Below are 22,423 nucleotides of genomic sequence, written 5' to 3' on the forward strand. Positions count from 1 at the left end.
GCTTGTGCAAAATAACGTAAAATATAATTTTGAGAGGTTAATTTTTGCTTCAATTTGTTCCATGGTCATATTACATAGCAATAAACAGAACATTTCATAATTCATTTCTGGGTTGGGTAGGGGTAAAGGGACAATCTTGAAAATCAGGAGTATATTAACTCAAATTTCAGCACATAATTATTCAAATAAAATTGTAATGATTTCAGTTCAATTCAACTGAAAATATAGTGTCATTAAAGGGCACTTCCAGCTAAATTTCAAATTACAGGTTGTGGGCCATTTCTGAGCAGAAGCATGATATCCTACTGAGTATTTAGCTTCTTAACTAAGGTAATTGACAGCATCATGGTAGGAGGTGGGGAAGAACAACGATCAGCTCACAGAATTTGGCTAAGAAAGGAAACAAACAAACAATGCAAATAACAAAGTAGCTACAGATATTAGTAAAATAAAAACACATCCCAAATACCCATCTTTTAAATTACTAGAAAAAATGTATAGGTAAGCTTATAGCAAATACAGTCTTCACAGATTTTGGTAACTTTATTTGCATTTCATAGTGATTTTTAAGCCCTATATCCAATGAAACCATTTTCAAAAGCTCTATGAGGAATGGAAATTTAGATGTCTATTACCCTTAAAAAACAAAGCTTAAATTTCTGAATGAGCAAGGTTCACTTTTGTAGGTAGAGGCCCTGCTTCTTCATGATCTTCAGCTTTAGCTCTAACAATCACAAGAGAAGAAGCTGGGTATCTGTTTAGCTTTTGTTCATTCACAAATTCCAAGTCACCATATATACTCAGCTTCTGCAAAAGAAAATCAATGCACATTAGCAATTGGTATAATTAGGACTCTCTGAGTAAGTCTTCAAATAACAATTTAATCTATGGGTATTTGGTTTAAAAGAATTCTATAAACACCTGCAAGAATGAAGAACACTTTTACTTCAAAGTGTTATAGATATGGGATTCAGCTCCCAGTAGGTGGCCAAAGAAAACATTTCCACATGTCCCAACTTAAAAGACTTGGAAGTATAACAGTGAGTATCAAGAAAAATCATTCATTTAAATGGAGTTGTGTGGCCAAAGCAAGAGCGCCTACTCTTGATGTTGGATGCCATCAGTGATTAATCCCTTTAAGATCTTGGCTCTCTGAATGAGTGACCATAAAAGCTTTAACTTAACACATTTGGAAATGCTAAGAGATATTTTAAAAGGCTGTGAGCAGAACAAAGAATACACATGAAACATTTTAACACTTTTAGAAAGGTCTTCATAAACATATAAAAGCTCTTCAAATAACTACCACCATATCCAAGAAAATACTAAAACAAAAGAATGAAAGCAAAAACAGAATCAGTGAAATGTCATGAAACTCACTGGGGTATACTGTCTACTATCTTTTGAAAGTGGGTCTATTTAGATTAGGTCTATCTCCTAAAGACAGAAAAGCAAAGTGAAAAGTTTTTACTAAGAAACAGGATAGATTTTATTAATACATATGGTGACAAATCTCTGAACCTGTAAATTAAAAACTGAAGTGACATTATTGTCAAGGCAACTGACTAGATTATAAAGCAAGAATCAGACAGAAGTGCTTGATGTTAGAAACAGTACTTTTAACAGATGCTGAATAAAGAACACTTTCAAGAGTTTAAGTATCTATCAAACTTGCTGCATGGATGAACCCTGAGATTATGTTAAGTGAAAGAGGACAGGACAGTCACAAGAGACCACATACTAGAACATGTTTCAGATGTGGTCTGCTGCCTACTACTTCAAGGCAACAACTACCCTGCAATGAGGCAGCCCAGTACCTTACACTCTTCCAGGAAGAGAGTATCTTCCTGACAAATTCAGTAGTTGATGGATTGGACATGGATCTATTAATAAAATGTGGCCTCCTTAAAACCCAGAATTAACATGTGATAATTTGTTCTGGGGCACTGTTAAAGAAAAACTTTCATAGCTCTATATAACAACATTTAAAGATCCTGAAACAGCAACCAGGAACTGTTTGAATGATTTCAAACATCAACACGGAAAAATCTATCTAGAAGAACAGGGAGAAAATCTGAACAGAAATGGATGGGAGCATATACATAACCTCTAACTAGTATGTAGAGTGATTTTGTGGCTACTCTGCATTCTCAAATTATCAAACACTAAGGTAAAATAGAGAAGTTATCTAAGTACGATGAAAAAAAATTACTTAAGGAGGTATTCCAGCAAAAGTAAAGAGGAATCCAAGAGAACAATAGAGTACAATAAACAGTAGCAGTTGAGATGACTTAGAAAATGGGAAGAAAGTTAGAACAAAACAAAAAACAGTTCCAGTAAGCAGATTTGAAAGACTTTCCTGGGAAAACTTTTAAGGAATTTAGCTTCCCATTTGTTTTTGCAGGACTCTAATTACCACTGTATTTGGTTCTATTTTGAATATTTACATAATTGTTATACTGTAAATACTGTCTACTGTATTTTAATTTTTCAAATCAATCTACAGTACAGCATAAAAGTACACATGAAGAAAAATTAATAGTTATATTTTACTGTCAAAGGTCATGACTAATGAATATTGAAAGGTAAAGTATGGGAAGGAAAGGAGGCATGAGGAGTCAGCAGAAATTTAAAAAGCAATCACTAACAGTATACAAAAGAATAATACACATTATAAAACCAGAAAGTGAAGAGATGGAGGTGAGGTGGGAGACAGTTTTAGGGAACTAAATTCCTCATTCATTCAGTAGGAAGGCATTAGATAATGTCTAAAGTTGGTAAAAATAAAAAATTGAACATAAATTCAAAAATGGTAACTACTTGGAAAAAAATTTAAAACTACTGTCTGTGTTATATCTGAGAAGTGAAGACGAAACAAAATTTTATGTCACATGTATTACTTCTAAAAGTTAAAAATAAATTCAACTAGTAAATACATATTTGGGCTTTAGTCCTGGCTCTGCCACTTACCAGTTATGCAATCTGGTAAGTTAATTAAATCTATTCTAAAATTTAGTTTCTTAACAGAATTTGGAGCAAAAAGCCATGGTACTTACATTGTTTTATGATTGTCTGACTCCTTTGTAAGACCTAATGTTTCTAAAAACCAAGGTTTTTGGTCTTTTTTTTAGACAAAGAAAATAGTGTTTACTGTAGTTTAAGACAGGTTTTGCCCTACACTTAAGAGTCTTGGAAGTCTTTAACATTTATTCTTCATTGTATTTCCAATGCCTTGAACAGGGCCTGGCACATAAATGAATGATATTCACTAATGTGAATATTATTAGCAGACTTCTAAAACCCTTAACTGACCATGTTAGTTAGAAATCCGATAATCATGGTCTTGACAAATAAGTAAAAAGGAAGCATGCAGAAAATGAGATAACACTGATGTAGCCTCTATATCACCATGTGTGCTATAGTAAATCTCTAGGAATAAATACCCAGTAGTGCTGAATCCTGTTTTTATATGTCAAATTGACCTGCCTGACAAGGACCACTATGAGTGACAACTCTTCATTTAATAACCTTAAACAGCTCAACAAGAGATCAAGCATCATACCACGAAGTGAAAGAACAGGGAAAAAAAAGTGGAGAAAGAGGATCAAAATCTTTCTAAGTTAAGTCACTCAAAATGACACTGCTTTAAGATCAACCAAAGAAATTAAATTCTTTGCCAACTCTTTCTGGCCATTACAAATGATATACAATGAGTACCTACTACATGAAAAGCGGGCTAAAGATAAATTATTTCAGAGCTTTCCTAAATAAGAAAAATTAAGCTGCTCCTAAGTTTCTAAGACCACTTTCCTGACCTTTATTACCACCATTTTAAGCTTTACTTGTAGTGACTGAAAAGGAAGCTTTTTACATTTCATGTCTGAACTCCAAGATACCAGGTCCATATTTAAAAGACACATTCTCTCAGTAGATTTATGATTTCCTACACACACACAGGATCATATATGTGAATAATATAATGAAATGTAAATAACATTGCTCATAGATGAATTATACTTGTAGAATTTAACAATGGAGTCCCATGTTACTATGGAGAAGGGTCAGAAATAATTTATGTTCTGATAATAAACAATGAAAAGGCTTTATGAAAGTAAAATTTTAAAATAGGTGGCTTTTGGCCAAGAAAATTGAAATAACCTTTATGAAGTTCTTGGTTATTTTTACAGTAAACAAAGGAGAAAAATACCAGGGAAGGAATATTAATACTGTAATATTTCAAAACAACAAACATTAATATGTTAGAAGTTGTTCATATGCAAAGAAATCCACTAAAATGACAATACAACAATAGGTTTGCATGATTGGATGAGTGACTTTTTTTCTATTTCTTTACATGACTTTACAAGTTTTTACACTAAGTATATATGTTTTATTAATAAAAAATATAGTTAAAAACCATTGTTTCCTAAAGTGTAGGTTCATACACAAAGTAAAGCCTAAAAGCAGTGAATCCAAATGGCTGTTTTCCATGGAAACATATTCCTTAGAAAAGTAAAGGCTCTTTGAGGGTGTAGCCATAATTTTGGTTGTTAAAGATAGGAAGAAGAGTTCTAGAGAGGAGCAAGAGAGTAACATCCACATGGCAGAAATCTGGAGGAATGTACATCTGGAGTCAACAGGACTGTGGTGTTAATGCCTTATTTATTTCATGATCACAGGTATCTTGGGTGTATGTGAGAACAGTATGGTGTTCTCCAAAGAAGTTGGAAATAAGGGGAAAGAATTTTTAACAGAATTAAAGCTACATAATCAAAACAAATTTTATCACAGCAGATACAACATCTAAAAGGAAAAGAAAGATTAAGAGTCATCTGAAAGGAGAGGAAAGGATCTCTAGGTCTATGAGGTATAACTAAAACAACAGTGAGAGGTATTGATATGTCTAAACACCACCAAAAGAGGATGTCACTGCCATTAAGTCAAGTAAGGAGGTAAGAGAGGAAAAACTATAAAATGTCTAAAGAACTGTTAGGATAAGAGAATTTGAGCATTCTGGCAAGAACATGAACCATGTGGTCCTGGTGATGTCTCTCTCTTAGTGTCAAAGAAGGCATACAGGAGATCAGATCCTGATAGGAATCACATAATCAACAACCCTATTTATGATTCTATGCTAACTAAATAAACTTAAGGGTACTGGCTCTGAAGTAAGACTACCTGGGTTCAAATTCTGGTTCTACCACTCACTGGTATGTAACACTGGGGCAATCATGCACTCTCTTGCTGTTTTCATATCTGGAAAATGGGCATAATTAAAAAAGCCATCTCACAGAGTTACTGAAAGGACTAAATGAGCCAATTCATATAAAACATTTAGAACAGTGCCTGGGAGAAAGTACTCAACATTAATCAACAGGCCTGGGAACCAGAATTGAGGTTGTGGTGATTTATCAAGGTATATTCCACCTAAGACCAGCCAGTCACTCTTTCCTGGCAATAACCAAATCAATCTCTATGTGTATCTTTCTTTTAGAAGGGGTATGAGAAGGAATTACACTGATGAAAAAAAAAGAAAGGAATGAACCAGCAGAGGATAGGGTGGTCAACAAGATTTTTTACTATAGGTTTGTAGCTTGTTGCCATAAGGATTTAGAGGTACATGCAACAGCTCAAAAGGAAGTAATAGACAAAAGCAATTTTTAAAATGGGTAATTTCAGCTTTATTTGGAATAAAATAATTAAAATACAGATATTACAGCTGAAGAACATAAGTAGGTAACGTAGCAAGAGGATGTTATCAGTACATTCATATCATAAACAGATGAATTCTACAGAAATTTACCCATTTTCTAATACTTCCATAATTCAGGGTTCTTTCCAATCCTAATTTTATCCAGTTGGCTTCATTTCCCAATTTAAGTTCTTTAAATCAAGTCAGTTCCTTACAGTTCTTCCCTGATAGCTTAATTCTTGTCTGTACCTGGGAAAGCTGTCTAACCTCCTCCTCCTCTCTCTGCTAATCCATATCTTACTACCCATACTTCAAAGGTCAGGTCAAGACTCCCATTACCTAAAAAGCCTTATCTAAAAATCCCAGCATATAGATTGTTTTCCTTAACAATTTGTACATTTATTATTTGTGCCACTTAAATACCTTATAAGTCATTGGAAAGACAGCAGACAGGAAAAGATACAGGAGTTGCAAATCAAAAGACATGAACCTCAATACTTTACAATACAGTAATTCCAGCCTTAATACTTTCACAGCTGTGCAACCCTAGGAAGGTTACCTAGACTCTGTAAGCCTATTATCTATAAAATGGATAATAAAACCTGCTATAGACTATTGCTGGACATGTAAGACATATGAAAATACTTTGCAAATTTTAAAGAACTATGTATCACACATCATCTTAATAAAAAACATGAACTATAATATAATCATTATTCACTTGTAAATCTTACATTAAAACAATCTTTATAGTCTATTAAGATAAGTTTGTTGTTCAAGTACTATGCTAAGCAAATGCTAACTACTTATTAGATTCTATTTTAATTTCCCTTTCTTTTCTCTTTTTCTATTGCACTTTGGCGGTACAAGAGAATTGAAGATTACTTTCAGTTGGATTTGATGTCAACAAACATTATTATCCTGTATTTAGTTCTATAAGTAACTTTCTTTCCTTGAAATCTAAGTTGAATCATCCAATTATAGCCTTTCCCCCAAAAAACAAAACTCCTTACCATAACAGTTACGCTTCTCAGGCCAGTTAAAATTTTAATTACCAAGGACGACCATAGCTTTCCATCTCTCTCGGGATTAGCTACTAGAACATGTTAACTCAAAATTAAACACTCTAGCCTTGCTGCTTCTAAAGCAGCAATTATTCCTTAACATTTTTGGCTACTAATTTAAAATTAGTGGTTCTACAAGCCTCATTTCTTATATATCACCTTAGAAACTGATGTCAACAGGTTTTTTTCAATCTCAGAGAACCAGGGAAAAAGAGACACTTTACTCAAAGAAGCCAATGTGTATGTCACTGTGGTAGTTAGCATCATGGAATACAGGGAACAGTGATTCTTGCCCTGCAAACCTGCAATTTTCATGTGCGCCACCCACCATGTGTGATTAAAACCACCAAATCTCTTATTCTATTAGTAGAAAGGCCTTGTTTTTCCAGTTAAACAAATAAGGCATTTAAAATGGTGCATCACATGACTCAGTCTTCAAATGGCCTAAAGGTTAGAATTAAATTTACCTCAGAGGGAACATACTGCTCCACAGCTGTAGCAACAGTTGCACAACAAATCCAGAGTAATACCATCACCGAAAGGACAAGAGTTGTGGTTAAAATCCACCCAGAGTTACTGAAAAAGATGAACAGTCATGTTAAAATTTTGTAATATAAAAAAGATTCTTACAACACAGAGAAGACAAATAGTGATTCTACAGCATCTTACTACGCTGATGGACAGTGACTGTAATGGGGTTTGTGGGGGGGACTTGGTGAAGGGGGGAGTCTAGTAAACATAATGTTCTTTGTGTAATTGTAGATTAATGATAACAAAAAAAAGATTCTTAATAACGAAAGGTAATCTACCTTTTGTACTTAATCTAGTGATACAATTATAACTTTGTATGCTAACTTTAAAACTATTCTTAAAATTTTAAAAACAACTTACAGAAGGAAATATAATAGCTATTACATTAGGTTGGTATGATGTCCTTTCCTCCATTTCTCAAGTCTCTGTAACATGGCTATATCACTCTTTCATAATTTAAAAAATCAGACATACTGGCTTTCTGCTGAATATATTAAGTTAAAGCAGAATACTTTCAAAGCTATTTTATAATTACTAAATGAGATAAGGCAAATAAAAGTGTTCTATAAATTGCACACTGCTATACAAATATTATATATTATTTTCAAGGTATTATGACAATACTTGCTTTAAGAAAGCCCAATATCCCAAAAACTTAGGGTATAGAAGAGGTGAAATGAAATGATCATTTGGTTCATCAAAGGATTCTCTAGCACATTTCAAATATTTAATTTTCCACTATTTGCTTATATTTCAATTTATAAGAGCATATCTATTATGAGGTATTCTGTATCCATTACAGCAAATCTTAGTAAAGAGATAATTACATTTTTCTTATGATTAAAATATCTTAAAGTAGAAGGCCAGTCACAAGAATCAGGAATAGGAGTTTTTTCCACAGTGGACCTACTGTTTGCCAAACTATAGATCATGATTCAAAAAGCAGAAAAAAGTCAAGCTATTTTAAAATAGTTAAGAATCTAATTCTGAGGAACTGTGTAATGAACACAGGCAGCCCAATTTTCACATCTATGCTCATCCATTACTGCCTAATAAAAGATCTATACTTACCACCATAACCCATTCACTTGATAATTTGCCAGCACTTGAACATGCCGAGGAAAAGGCATGCACAGTCATTGTCTGTCTCCCAATAAAGGACGTGAACTTTAGAAAATGCACTGTACCTAAAAGCAGGGGACTCTTATATGATGCCTTGTTTCAAGTCTTCCAATTGGGGAGGATAATAGAGCAAAAAATATTTTTAATGAAAAAACATTCCCTTTACATACTCCAGCCCTAACTAAGGTATGGAGGAATTTCCTTCCAGGAAATAAGAACTTGTTGGAGGAGCAGAAGCATGTATTCTTTAAATAAAACTCTCTTCACCCTCAGAAGGCTTGATATTCTTTCCTCGGAGGGTGTAAGGTACCCACTACCCACACCTGCCCAATTTCCCCTACCATCCTTAAGAATCCTTGGCATCTTGTCTAGCTCGGATTAACACATAGTCTACAGGCACACACCTGATCATCTACATTTGCTCTCTTACAACACTAAACTCTGTTTTCTACCTTTATCTCGTATCTACCTACCACTTCAGCATTTTATTAAAAATAATAATAATAGAGAAATGTGGTATCCACATATAAATCAAGTATAAAAATCAAATGAATATTCATATTTGAACTGACTGTTTATAGTTCATAATGCATGAACAAAACCGAAAGCTTCTGTGATGACTGCCCTTGTAATGTTCACCATGTAACTTATTCACTATGTAAGAGTTTGTACTCCATGTAAGAACTTGTTCGTTATGCATCAGAGGATTGGAGACTGACGAAAATTAGGCTTGGGGTGGATTAATGATTGTGCATTGAGTATTGACCCCCCTATACAGAATTTTACTGTTGTTAATAACCATTTGATCAATAAATATGAGAGATGCCTTCACACACACACACAAAAAAATTTTTATATATATATATGTATATATATATATAAACACCCTTCCAATTGTAAAATAAATAAAGTAACCGGGATGTAATGTATAGCATAAGGAATATAGTCAAAATATTGTAACAACTTGGTATGGTGATAGCTGGTACCTAGAATTATCATGTATATAAATGTTGAATCACTGTGTTGTACACCTGAAACTAATGTAATACTGTGTGTCAACTACCCTTCAATAAAAAATAATTATCGAAAAAAAAAAAGAATCCTTGGCATACAGTTGACATTTTTCAGTATAGAACACAAAGTCCTTCTTAATCTATAGCTTACTTCCCTCCCCTAGCCTCAAGTGTGGCCATGCAGATAAAAACAAAAATCTGACCCCCAACCCATTCAGACATACTTTAAATTAAAGCTTAATTTAAATATCTGAAGAAGCAATTTCTTAACGTAAATCAAGGAACCCTAGCAAGAACAAGATGCTTTTCTACTGTGAAAAAAATTACCTGCTTGGGTTTTATTACAGTTGTATGTGTATTACTTTTTAAACAAATTAAATATCTGAAAGCCCAAGTCTGGTAGGAAAAAGTAAAGGTTTTTTACTTTTGAGCAGCTAACATAACTTTAATAAAAAGGAATCTAAGCCAGATTTTATCTCCTGTACACATTAAATGAAGGGGAATACATACAGAGAGAGGCATCTTAAAAAGCCATTGCTTTCTTCATCCGTGAGATAGTTCCTGTGTCTTTGTGAACTTCTCATTTGCAGATCTGCTGAAATAACAAGGTACAAGTTTGATACTCGAATCCAAAAGCTAGTTTCAATGACTACTTCAAGACAAACACACTGTACGGATAGAGTGGTTTTTATAAATGTAATCTGATACATATTATAATGAATGCAAATTCCTCCAGCACACTAAAAACCAAATGGATATTCTACCACATTATGGATTTCCTATTTTATTTCCAAATTCTTATTGACATTGATGCATTGTTTAATTACTTGTGGGCTTGAATAACAGGATATGGTTTATTCTAATCTAAAGTTAAAGACGGCCTTACATGCAGTCATTATCCACCCACCAAAATAATCAGAAAGTTAATTAAAGTAGTATCTAAAATAAGGTATGAGTAGTACATTTTAAAAGGTAAGCTCAGCTTTAGCTTGATGTTCCTATAACATAAAATTCACTTCTAGCATGGCAATAAAAATAGAACAGGAACTCATAATTTCAGGTAGTTTCACTATGTGGTTAGTTTATTGGGAAATATCAGAGGATTTCATTAGTTCACACTCAAAACATTCTTCAGAGCAAACTAAATGTTTTTAGAAGAGTGGTTTTCAAAGCATGGTCCCTATACCAGTAGATTCAACAACGTCTGGGAACTTGCTAGAAATGCAAATTGTCAGGTCCTATCCCAGATCTCCTAAATTGGAAACTCTGGAGGTGGGGCTCAGAAATCTGTTTTAACCAGCTCTCCAGATCCTAATACACATTAAAGTTTGAGAACCACTGCTTCAGAAATTATCTGTTCACCTTCCATTAGTGCAAAAACAATCACACAACCAATTTTACCACAACCAGATTTGACTGCTAATGTTTTTATCCCAAGCTACTTAAAATAGAACTTACAGGACATTTTGTTTAGTGATGATTCTTTCAAATTTGTAGGCTCCTGCTCCAATTGTGGTGCATACTGGATTTCTGGCTTAGACTAAAATGATAATGAAAGCAATTAAGTCATTTGTACTTGTTAAGCTTCTCTCAGTAGGAAGTTCTATAACACATCATCTCTATAAACATTCAAATTGAGAAAAAGTAACAGAAGCATGGTATAAAACAGAAAACACATTAACCACAATATATTTTAATTGCACTTCCTAAACATCAGATCCAGTGCCTTGCAAAGAAACAGATTTCTGGCATCATCAAATATTTAGTAAGTTTAGCTTCCTGACAACATTTTTTTAAAAAGGGGGAAAAATTACGACATACAGCCATTAAATATCACACCCTGCAAAAATGAGTTCTAATTCTAGTTGCTCAGGAATAATTTAGCAGACTGCCAAAATTTTTAGCTAAACACATATTATCTCATTTGAAACATTCCATTCTTCCCTAAGTATGAGTAATTCATATATTACAGCTAAATACTCCATACTTTATACCTTTGAGGTAGCCCTGATCCTCTGGAGTGGGGGTTCCTCCATCCGAGTTACACTCAAGTTGACACAAAGAAAGAAACAGAAGTAATTTCATATCTAATCAGAAATGAATGAGGGCTCTGCTCTGAGAGTTAACTTAAGCTTTAACTTGAGCACCTTCAGGACATGGAGCTTATTCGAGAATTTAAAGAGAGAAAATTCCTTCTGTGTTTAACTTATCAGATTAAGTACAGGTGACCCAAGGCTCAGGACAGTGCTAAAAATCACATACTAGCCTTGCAGTAAGCCACTCAATTAGTAGTCATAATTAGAAGGTTTACTTCAATTATTACCTGAGAGAAAAATACCAAAACATAATTTGTTGGCTGGTAAATTTGAGGAATTTACTGAATAAAAAGGAAGACCACATGGCAGGATGGCATATGATTTCTTGGCTGGTAATTTTGAGGAACTTACTGAATAAAAGGGAAGACTGCATGGCAGGATGGCATATGAGCCTTGGAACTAAAGTAACCTAAGTCTGAAGCCTAATTCTGTTAGTACTGGTAGGGTGACCTTAAATAAGTTGTACTTGCAGTTTCCTCATCAATAAAATAGGGATAATACAACATCATAAAATTGTTTGAAGATTTGAGATAACACATGTATGTCTACTACATAAGAACCTTTGAGGAATAGCAACTATTACTATCACATCACACAGTGAGTAATGAAGTAGGAGAAAAATTTCCTGTCTAGGAGGCAATATGCTTTTGAGCAAGTTCTCTTTTAAGAGTTATGAGGAAAAGCACTATAAAGAGCTAAAAATTATATTGTACTGCTTTTCGCTAATATCCATACATGAGATGTATATGACACTATTTACACTCAAAGCACATTAATTATTCTTACTTCTCCTATCTAGAGGTTTCATTTTATCAATTTGACCACTAGAAAATTTAGAATACTCAGAGTTCTTATTAGGTAAGCACCAATGGGCTTTAGACAGGCTTCCAACAGTAGAGGGAAGGGTACACTGACACTGTGTCCTGATAACCCAATGTTGTAATGTAGGCCAAATAAGTAATTATTATTTGATGATAAATATTTGTAAGTGAATGACTACATGGCTTTATGCCAAGACTTCAATTAAGACATATGCATTTACTGTTGTTTGTATTTAAATGAATCTATGAAGCAGTCATCACCTGGAATATAACTATTTTTCCATCATCAGCTTGAAGATAAAAAGTCCATGAAGAAGTTATGAAGCTCTGTGCAGAATCCACCATGTCACTCCAGAATGACCTTACCAGAGTCAGAGGGAAGAGCAAATGCATTTTTGGCATCAGGGACATAAGCTTAAAAAAAAAATTAAATAATGAGAAATATGTTATTTTTATATATGTATATTCAAGAGAGCAAGATAATCAAGACTCCCCAAATTGTTACTGGGACAGGGTATAAGCATTAAGTGACTCTACCATTATCATTTGCATTAGTGTAAACTCTTAGTTATCTAACTATGGTAAAGCTAAAAATCCCAGGCTACTTTAACTTGCCACCAAAGACACTTACAAGCTACCCATCACCTCTCTAACAACATGCTTTTGAATCGGGCCCAAAAATGTGGAGAATCTTGATATGATTAAATAAAGATTAGCAAGGCCTCAAGTGGTAGAGGGGAATGGACACATCATATCATTCTCATCTTTAATGCTTTCATGTAAAATAAATCATGCTATATTGAATATCAATGGAAAAGAGGAAGGGAAAAATCAATCAAAAGAATATATGCATAAAATATGAGACATTTGATTTCAGGGCAGGATGAGGGAAGTTATTTATGGGCTGAATAAACTACTGATAAGATTTTAACATTAATTGGTATCTCCCCTCCAATCCGACTTATTTAGCAGCAGTGGGCCCCTCTACAGCACAAGGGGGATACATTGCCTGGACTTTAGGGGTAGTATTGGTTTTGCTATATTTTAAAAGAGACATATTGCTGGGTATTAAGGGAAAGTAGTTTTTAGAATTAGACAAATTTTAGAAAATTTGATCACAATAGAATTTTCCCACATAATCATTGTGAAATCTTTTATTGGCTATTTCACTGAACAAGCATTCATTGAGATTATAAATTTTAAGAGATCAGGGACCATGTGTGTTTTATTCATCAATGTATACCTGTGTTTAATCTGTGTAATCCTTCAAGGCGAAAGGTTAAACATAAGGTGGTAAGACATGTACAGGGAAAGGCACCCAACCCAAACTGGGGTGAGAGGTGGTTTCTAAGAAGGCTTCATAAAGGAAATGACACCTGCCCAAAGACTGACTAGGCAGATGGGGAGTAGAAGGAACAGAGGCATGGAATAACATGTCATATTATAAAAATCAAGAACTGCTCAATATGCATACAAATAAAAGGAAATAAAAATGGCTCTGCAAAATTATCTTTTCATTTTCCAAGTTAGAAAATATCTTTAACATTACTATAATAAGAGAAAGACAAATTAAAATTGTAATAAAGTGGTACATTACCAGAGGCAGGACAGAGCTGGAAAGGAAAGTCCCAGGGTATGGGATTTCTTTTTGGCATTGTGAAAATCTTCTGAAACTATATAGTGATGATGGTTGCACAACTTTGTGAATATACTGATCAACTACTAAAGCGAATACTTTAGAAGAGTGAATTATATGTGAATTATATCTCAATTCAAAATATTGGTAGTAACTCCACGGAGAGTAATTCTGCTCTATTTCTCAAAATTAAAAATGCATACATCTCTTAACTCAGAAATTCTCCTCCTATGACTTTATTCTATAGATGTAAATATGCAAAATATGCACTATCACTTATAAATAAAAATGATTAGGAACAACCTACATGTCTACAAATAAGGGACTGCTTAAATTATGATACATACACACAATGGAATATTATGTAGTAAAAATAATGAGTAATAAGTAGATATTCCTTATGTGCACTTACATTTTTAAAAAAGAATACATATATCTTTGTGTATCCATGAAATACCTCTGTATTGGTAATCCTAGCTACATTAACAAAGGAAAACTGAATGTCTTAACAGGAGACTGTTTGCTATATAGCTGACCTTTGAAAATTGGTTTGAATTGTGTTGGTCCACTTATATGTGGATTATTTTCAATACAGTACAGTATTGTATTTTCTCTTCCTTATGATTTCCTTAACATTCTTTTCTCCAGCTTGCTTCATTGTAAGAATACAGTATGTTAATACATATATAAAATATGTGTTAATTGACCGATTATGTTATCAGTAAGGCTTTCAGTCAACCACAGACTATTAGTAGTAAAGATCTGGGAAGTCAAAAGTTATACTATGGATTTTTGACTATGCAGGGGACCGTGCCCCTAACCCCATAATTAGTCAACCGTCAACTGTATACTCTTTTTATCTTTTGAGTTTTATATTATGTGACTATATTTTCTATGCAAAAATTAATAAAATGAAGAAACTTTTCAAAGTATGTTTGAAGTACAGATATGAGGGGTTGGGAATTATATGAGATTGACATAGAAGAGGTAATCAGGAGCCAGGCTGTGATAAGCGGTATGGACTTAAACCTGTGTATAATAGGGAGCTGCTGAAGTATGTAGGATTGGAGAATGATATAATGATATTTCCATTTAAAAAATAAGTATTTGGAGACAGACGTGGACTAGAGGTGGTAAAGTAGGAAAATAGTTTGGGAGTTTAGTAATATAGATGAGAAGTGATGATGACCTTAGTTAAGATAATGGGACTTGGGATGAAAAAAGAACTCTGAAATATTAATTTCTCTGAGCCTCAGTTTTTTCATGAGCAAAATGGGGATTACATCATCACTGGACCATGAAAAAAAAACACAAAATGAGATTATGGATGCAAATACACCTTTTAACAATGAAGCATTATACAAAAACTATTCAATTAACTCTCCTATTTGCAAACACAGTTTGCTGAAAACTAATTCTAATATGTAACACTAAAATAGGATCAAGTGAGTGATAAACATTTCAATACAAGTCAGTACAATCTAGGCAAGTAATTTTGCAAGGCAGTATTATTTCATACTTGTTCTTGTCTCAGTTCAGCAAATGGCAGCTGACTCTGGCAACCAAGATGGCAAGCATATTGCTCATCAGATTGGGAATATGCTTCTGTACAGGCTGTAAAAGAAAAACAGGCAAATTACAAGAAAAAAAGAGAGATAGAGAGGAGGGAGGATAGAAAAGAAGGGATTTGGTATTTCATAAATAAATTTCTTTTACGTAAAAAAGTATTTCATCAATATGAATTTCTAAATTCCTAACAGCAAATGGATTATTTTAATAAAATCCTAGATCCTCTGCCTCCCAAAAGTGAAATGTTTCAGATATATATCTATTTTTTATACACTCAGGGTCTATCTATATGATGACATCCATATGAGGGGATCCTCATAGTCAGCATTTGCATAGTGGAAAAAACAGAGAACCAGCATCCTGAAGTTTTGGCTCCATCATTTGTAGGCTATATATGTAACCTGGGCTGAGCTGTTTAACCTCTCTGATTACTGATTTCAGTGTATCTAAAATGGAAATACCACCACCTATGTCATACAGCTGATTAATGTATTTCAATGATTTACACAAATATATATTACTATTAAGAACTAGATCAAACTTCGTTGAGAAATGAGGGTATTCGTATGACAAGCAAAAATAAAGCAATCAATCTAATACCCTAAATTCTAAGAAATCAAGCTTTGAAAATGTTCTACAGCAGGATGCTAAAGTTGAAATGAGTGTCTACCAGACATACTCGCTTCACTTAGTTCAGTAGAGCCATTTCTTTCTTGTGATACAACACTTCACCACTATAATAATTTTATTTATCTTTCCAATCCAGTCTTGCATTTGTGAAATACTTCTCAAAGGTATAGAACAAATTGAACAGCATTACGCACATACAAAGATGGCCAGTTAGGAGACTGAGCCATATAGGTTACGATGTCACAGAGGCTGGATTGAGTCATTGCATAGTGGTAGGCAGAAAGGCACCTCCTGCTATACTGAATAAACAGTGTAAAGTAATGGAAGGAGAAAATTCCATTATAGTTCTTTAAAAAAGTTAAATGTTAATTTTGTCCTGATTACATCTTTCTTTTATTAAACACATCTCTTTCAGCAAAAGATAAGAATAGTGGTTTAAGAGATGACAAAGACTCTGGTTACTTCTTTTATTGGCATGACCCACAAAGAATACACTATTAAATACTGAGTCAAAGACCTGATTCAGCAAAAAACTTGAAGCTAAGTCAACTAGCCTATGACTGAAAGGCTTAGGAAAATTATACTATCCATTGAAAAGGTGGTGATGAATTATGAGAAGGATAATTACTACTGTATTTGTCCAAACAAAATGCTTGGTTAAACAAAGGTGTCCTATACAAATCCAGGTATTCCCTGCTTTTCAAAAGTTTGCATTTTTCTACTTTGCTTTTACAAAAGATCTACAGCAGTACTACCTGTTTCCGGTAACTGAGAGAGATCCAAAGAGGATTTACTTTTTTAAGAAAAAAGGTGAAAAGCAAGAAAGCATTAAGAATTTGTTTGTAGAGAGGCAGTGGGCACCTTGAGCAAAGACAGTGGCCCCCTCCAAGCTCCTTCCCCAGGAACTAAGCATCTTAGCATCAAGCTGCTATAGGTTTGAACTGTGCCTGTGAGCATCTGTGCTTTATTGAAATTTCTTTTGTGTATCTGTTAGCAAGATGTGTACTAAGATATCAGAAAAGCCTAAAAGAGCTTATTTTTGGGGGTTTGGGAACACTCAAAAAATATTCCATTATAAATTACAGCAATTGTTCCTTTATTCCATTTTAGCTCATGAAAGGTTTCATAGGGAATGCTCTACTTTTGGATAGCAGGGGAAACCTGTAGATGAAATTTAAGTACCATGATATTTCTAGCAACAGCTACTAAAACTCTAACTTCATAATAATTAAAATATGATATATGACTAGTTTAAACAGTATGCTTTTTAGTTTCTGAGGAAAACACATAATATGTAAAAAGCATAACACAACTCAAAGAAAACAGCAATGTTACATACTGCTGACAATATCAACACAGCACCTTACCAGATTCACACTCCAATTTGGTCCGATTTAAATCAGTTCCATCATCCACAAACTGACAAATTGAAAACAGCCTGCAACCTCTTTGACATGCATATAACTCCTCCTCCTAGGGAGATCAAGAACAGAGATGATTACCAAAAAATACTATTTTTCTCTCAGGGAAAAAAAAGGTAAAAAAGGAAGCAAAGTTAGTATGATTTATTATATAAATATATAAACTGTCCAAGAAAAATGATAGAAGTGATACCCAAGACTTTTACCATATAAAGAGGTTTTAGTTTCTTACTTTAAAAGTGATAACCCAAGAGAGTGAACTAGTGAGTAAAAAAATCACCCTTTTCCATATTCCATGGTCATATGTTATGAGCAGAAAATTGAAAATAAAAATAACAGACATAATTGGACCTTTAACAGAGGTAGAAATGAGTAAGCTAGTACCTTAGAACCAATGGCATACTTCTACCACATATTTATATAAATCATCAGGGTTCTCAGGAGAAGTATGATGACTAGCTTCACATAGAAGCAGTACCATAAAGGCCCCCACAAAGTGAGGTACACATCTATAAAAATGCTTACATGAAAGGATTCTTTTTTAACTTGGCTTACTTCAAATGAAAACACAAGTAAGACCAACAGTGTGACATATCAGACAAACCACTGGAATTACCAGACTTGGACTAAAACCTTTTGAGTGACCATGCACAAGTTACTTTACCTATCTAAAATCTCAGTTTTTTCATGATCTCCAAACCCTGCAACAATGCTGGAAGATAGCTTTGTTAGTACAGTGTCTGAGACACTGAAGGTGGTCAATAAATGGCAGTAGTGTTAATCATAGTAATATATTTTAAAAATAAAAAACAGTTATAGGCATCATTCTATATGTGTGGGAGCTGATGATAGGATAGATTATTCATTGCTGGAAAATGTTAACTGCTTAATAAGACTAATGACAATGTCTTCAACAGGCTTTTCTTAGATGAAATACATATAATATTTGAAACAAACTAGTTAATGTGAGAGAGCCCTCTCAACTTACTGTGTGATCTACTGTATACAAACTGGAAGGCACCTAATAAGGAAACAGCATGTGCAAATACCAGTTAGCAACCAATGAAACACAAAGGTATGCATTTCTTCCCAGCAGAAGGATTAGTAAAATTTATGCAGCAGCAGCAATCCATTAAGAAGTGGTGGCTGCAGTCTAATACTACACAAGCTTCATTATACAACTTTGAAGGTAGCACATTTTTGGGCCTCGGTTCTATTTGCATTTGTTGTTAAGGAGAAATTATAAGAATTTTAACAATTTAGATAAAAATTTCATACCTGAGTAGCTTCTGCAGGTTTTGTAAAATGGTGAAAGAATTATGTCTTTGAGTACCACCTATTTCCGTGTACCACACAGAGGAAGCATGAGCTTATCAGTATAAGCTACACTGCATGTCATTTCACTTTCAGATATGCTTTGGTAAACGAACCCAATAAGCCCTTCAGTGTCAGCTTCAGAGAAGAGTATGGCATGGTGAGTCTAGGTTCAGAAACCAGCCCTGGTTTGAAGCCTCACTACTTATTCTATATAACCTTGAGCAAGTGATTTAATCTCTCTGAACCCATTTCCCTAGTTGTACAATGGGGACAATACTCATGTCAATCTTGATTATGATGAGGTTTATACATTTTTATATCTACAATATAGTATTATGCTATACTATTTAATAAATAGACATATCAATAATACTATTTAATGAGCACCCACAATGTGCCAGGCATTGTGCTAACACTTAATGTATTATACAGCATCTGGCACAGAGGAGGCACTCGATTGGTAGCTATTAACAATCATACCCTTATTCTAAGTAAGTGTTCATGTTCTAGATATTATTGTTCCAAGTAAATATTTCATGCCTTATATATCTCAAATGACTGGCAAGCTTATATAGAACGTATCTACTCTGATTTAAAGCACAAGGAAATGATGCTCTCCACCAAACTGAATACCAGCTAAATTATTAAAAGGAACTTCAATGATACTATCTATAGATTTTAGATGCATCTTCTTATTCTGAGCTAAGTCCAACTATTCTTTCATTATCAGCACTACTAATACTATATGTACCAAACTGGCTTTAAGATATATAGCAGAAGAAATATCTGTTGTGTTAGGCACTGTGTTAAGAGTGCCATAGATATTATCTTTAATCCTCACACTATGAGGTTTTTTTTTTCTACAGCTGACAAATTGAACTACACACATAGTAAAAATGGAGCTGGGAATGGAACCCAGGTTTGTATGTTTCCAGAGCCCACACACATAGTTAAAAAAGGACCAGGCCAACTCTAATTACCTTTGTTATTAATATGACTTATGTCTCTTGTATTTGGAAGCAGACAAATAATGCAATTGCACTTTCAAGCAAAGTTAAAAGATAAGATACAATAATTTTTAAATTATGACTTACAAACAGGTATTCTACTTTCTTGCAACATACAACTAATTTTGAAAAAGAGTTGTTAAAATGAGATTTCTATTCCCCATTTACAAATACTAGACCAAGAAGCTTTGTGAGCTTGTAAATCCATCTAATTATTTATAACACACACTTTTTCCTGAACTGCAAAATAATTCAGAGGAAGGTCAACAGAATCAGTGAAATAAGCAAATTAAAATTTTAATACAAGTTTATTAATAGAAGGCAGCACAGGTAGCCAGTTTTCGGACTAAATTCCTACCAGTCCATTACTTCTTGGCTATGTGACCTTGGGCAGGTCACTTAACCTTTCAGAGCCTCAATTCCTCAATCATAAAACGCTACTTTGGAGGCTGATTGTGAGAATTAGGGCAATAATAGGTGCAAATCTCTTATACTGGCAATAAAGTGAAATTTTTAAGTCCAGGACCAATGGAGAGATAGATGATTTTTGGAGGTCCAGATGAGAATAGCTTTAATGATTAAGCAAAAAAGACTTACCAGTATCACATCAATTCTCAGAAAGTACTGGGTATTATAAAAGTATCTAAAAGTTCTGGAAATGTTTACCCTTTCAAGTCATTTAATTATTCTCCCAGCATTCTGGTGTGCATACTACAAATTTGCTAGGAAAATCTCAAAAAAGGGAAAAAAAAACTATGATTTAACACTAGAAGGATACAAAATAGTCTCTGCCCAATTCCATGTCAAATCAATTATTGAGTTTCCTCATTCAATCTTCTTAATGATGAGAGGTTTAAAAGAAGAGAAGAAAATTATGCACTGAGAGGTAGTACAGCTTGATTTAAGTCTGGAAGCCAAAATTTCTCATTTCTCTCTCTTGATTGCTGTTACTCTCTGACTTAAAATTCTAGGATAATCCTCTCCCACATTTTTTCTTGAAAACTGATAATCCTGATGCAACGTAAAATCGAGCAGTAAACAGACATATGGGAAGTGAAGGCATTTTAGAACTTTTCATTTCCAAGACCTGAAAGCACTTGCGGATGAAGAACATACTAAATTAACTTCACTGGACCTGTCCTCGTGGTCACTTGGTAGACCGAGAGAGCAAAGAGGTCTAGCTACACGATTAGGTAAACAGCACAGAGAAGACGCAGGAAAAACAAGGAGAAAAACATCAACATCAGCAAAAGCTATTATAAAGTAAGGCAGCTGGGGAGGGGAAGAGATACCCAGATTACATATGGGGAAGGGTGGGGAGTCACCACGCAATTTAGAATATTGAGTAAACAGAGTTCTTAAGGAAGCTGAAAAAACAACTTGAGAAATGGAATGGAATTAAAGGAAAGGCAGCATCTGCGGGCGGACTGGGAGTGAAAATAGGGTCACTCCTCTCCCTAAGCTGTGATTTCCTCCCCACCAAAGGGCAGTCTCATTTCTTTACCCACTCTATGAATTCCTTCTGTCTTCCGCACTTAATGGTTAAGTTCTTTGAATGCAGAAAACGAACTGCTTTTTCTCTAAGCCATCCCAGTCCCTAGTGGCAGCGCCTTGCACACTGTAAATCAACAAAGGAGAAAAGCCCCTTCCTGTGCATCTCACAAGTTCTTGGGCTGACTTAACACATTTTATACTATGGTGTGATTGTCTACTTGTCTGTCTACCGAAACAGACTGCGCTCCCGGCCCAGAGAGGCACTCCGTAAACATGGGTTTTGAACTAACCTTTTGTGGTCCTACGTATCTGCTCCTGACCGCCCGCCCCCGCCGCCACCCCTTAAGCTCCTGGGAGGTGAGGACCCCACATCAACCATCCGTATCCTCCTCCTCCTCCGCGGAGCGCTCAACAACCTCGCTGTCCCGCAAGCTCCCACACGAAAGGGGTCTTGTCTTTGTCATCTTTGTGTTCCCCAGCCAATTACAGGGTAGATGCAGCACTAACTTCCGCTAATCAAGCAGCAACAGGGTGCAGGTAGATGAGGGATGCAAACGGGAGGGACACAGGTGAGAGACGGCGGTTGAAGGGCGGATCTTAGAGCCGGTTCCCAGAGCGGACAGAGGTGCGCGAGAGCGGAGACGTGGGCGGTTCAGGGAAGGGTTGTAGCCCGTTCAGACGGGCCCTACCTTGGGGTAGGTGTGCAAGGGATACGTCAATTGACAGGCCCGGTGACAAGAAGCCGTATCACCCAAGACCGAGTCAAACGCTTCCGCCGAAGCAGTTCCCGAACCCCCAGCCAGGGCCATGGTCAGCAGCAGCAGCGGCGGGAGCCCCAGTTGGGCCCCGACCCAGAGGCTCCACTTCGGCGCCGCCATCTTGTTTCCCTCTGTCACAGCAGCTCGGCTTGTTGCTGTTTTCTTTTCAGAGTTTCCTCCTCCTTCCGGGGCCAGCCCCTTCCCCGCCCCACGGGCCGCCGCTTCCGCCTCCGCCTTCTCCTCAACTCCGCC

The 22,423-nt window shown here is 35.1% G+C and overlaps 1 protein-coding gene across 4 annotated transcripts; it reads right to left on the reverse strand.

Annotated features, from left to right (window-relative positions):
* Window positions 1-524: 524 nt before the first annotated feature.
* TMEM59 (transmembrane protein 59) lies at window positions 525-22,365 on the reverse strand. 4 transcript variants are annotated; one of them, XM_036911178.2, is made up of 9 exons: window positions 22,103-22,365; window positions 18,584-18,616; window positions 17,542-17,647; window positions 15,495-15,589; window positions 12,601-12,753; window positions 10,881-10,962; window positions 9,933-10,017; window positions 7,224-7,332; window positions 525-807 (listed from the first exon to the last, which is right to left on the reverse strand). In XM_036911178.2, the coding sequence occupies exons 1-9, from the start codon at window positions 22,289-22,291 to the stop codon at window positions 652-654; spliced, it is 1,008 nt and encodes a 335-aa protein (XP_036767073.1). In that variant the 5' UTR covers window positions 22,292-22,365; the 3' UTR covers window positions 525-651. The 4 variants fall into 4 exon arrangements, with proteins under 4 accessions (XP_036767073.1, XP_036767074.1, XP_036767075.1 ...); XM_036911179.2 differs by having other exon boundaries at window positions 9,933-10,014; window positions 22,103-22,362; XM_036911180.2 differs by lacking the exon at window positions 18,584-18,616 and having other exon boundaries at window positions 22,103-22,358.
* Window positions 22,366-22,423: the final 58 nt, after the last annotated feature.

The sequence above is a fragment of the Manis pentadactyla genome, chromosome 4 (assembly GCF_030020395.1).
Source record: "Manis pentadactyla isolate mManPen7 chromosome 4, mManPen7.hap1, whole genome shotgun sequence".
NCBI lineage: Eukaryota > Metazoa > Chordata > Mammalia > Pholidota > Manidae > Manis > Manis pentadactyla.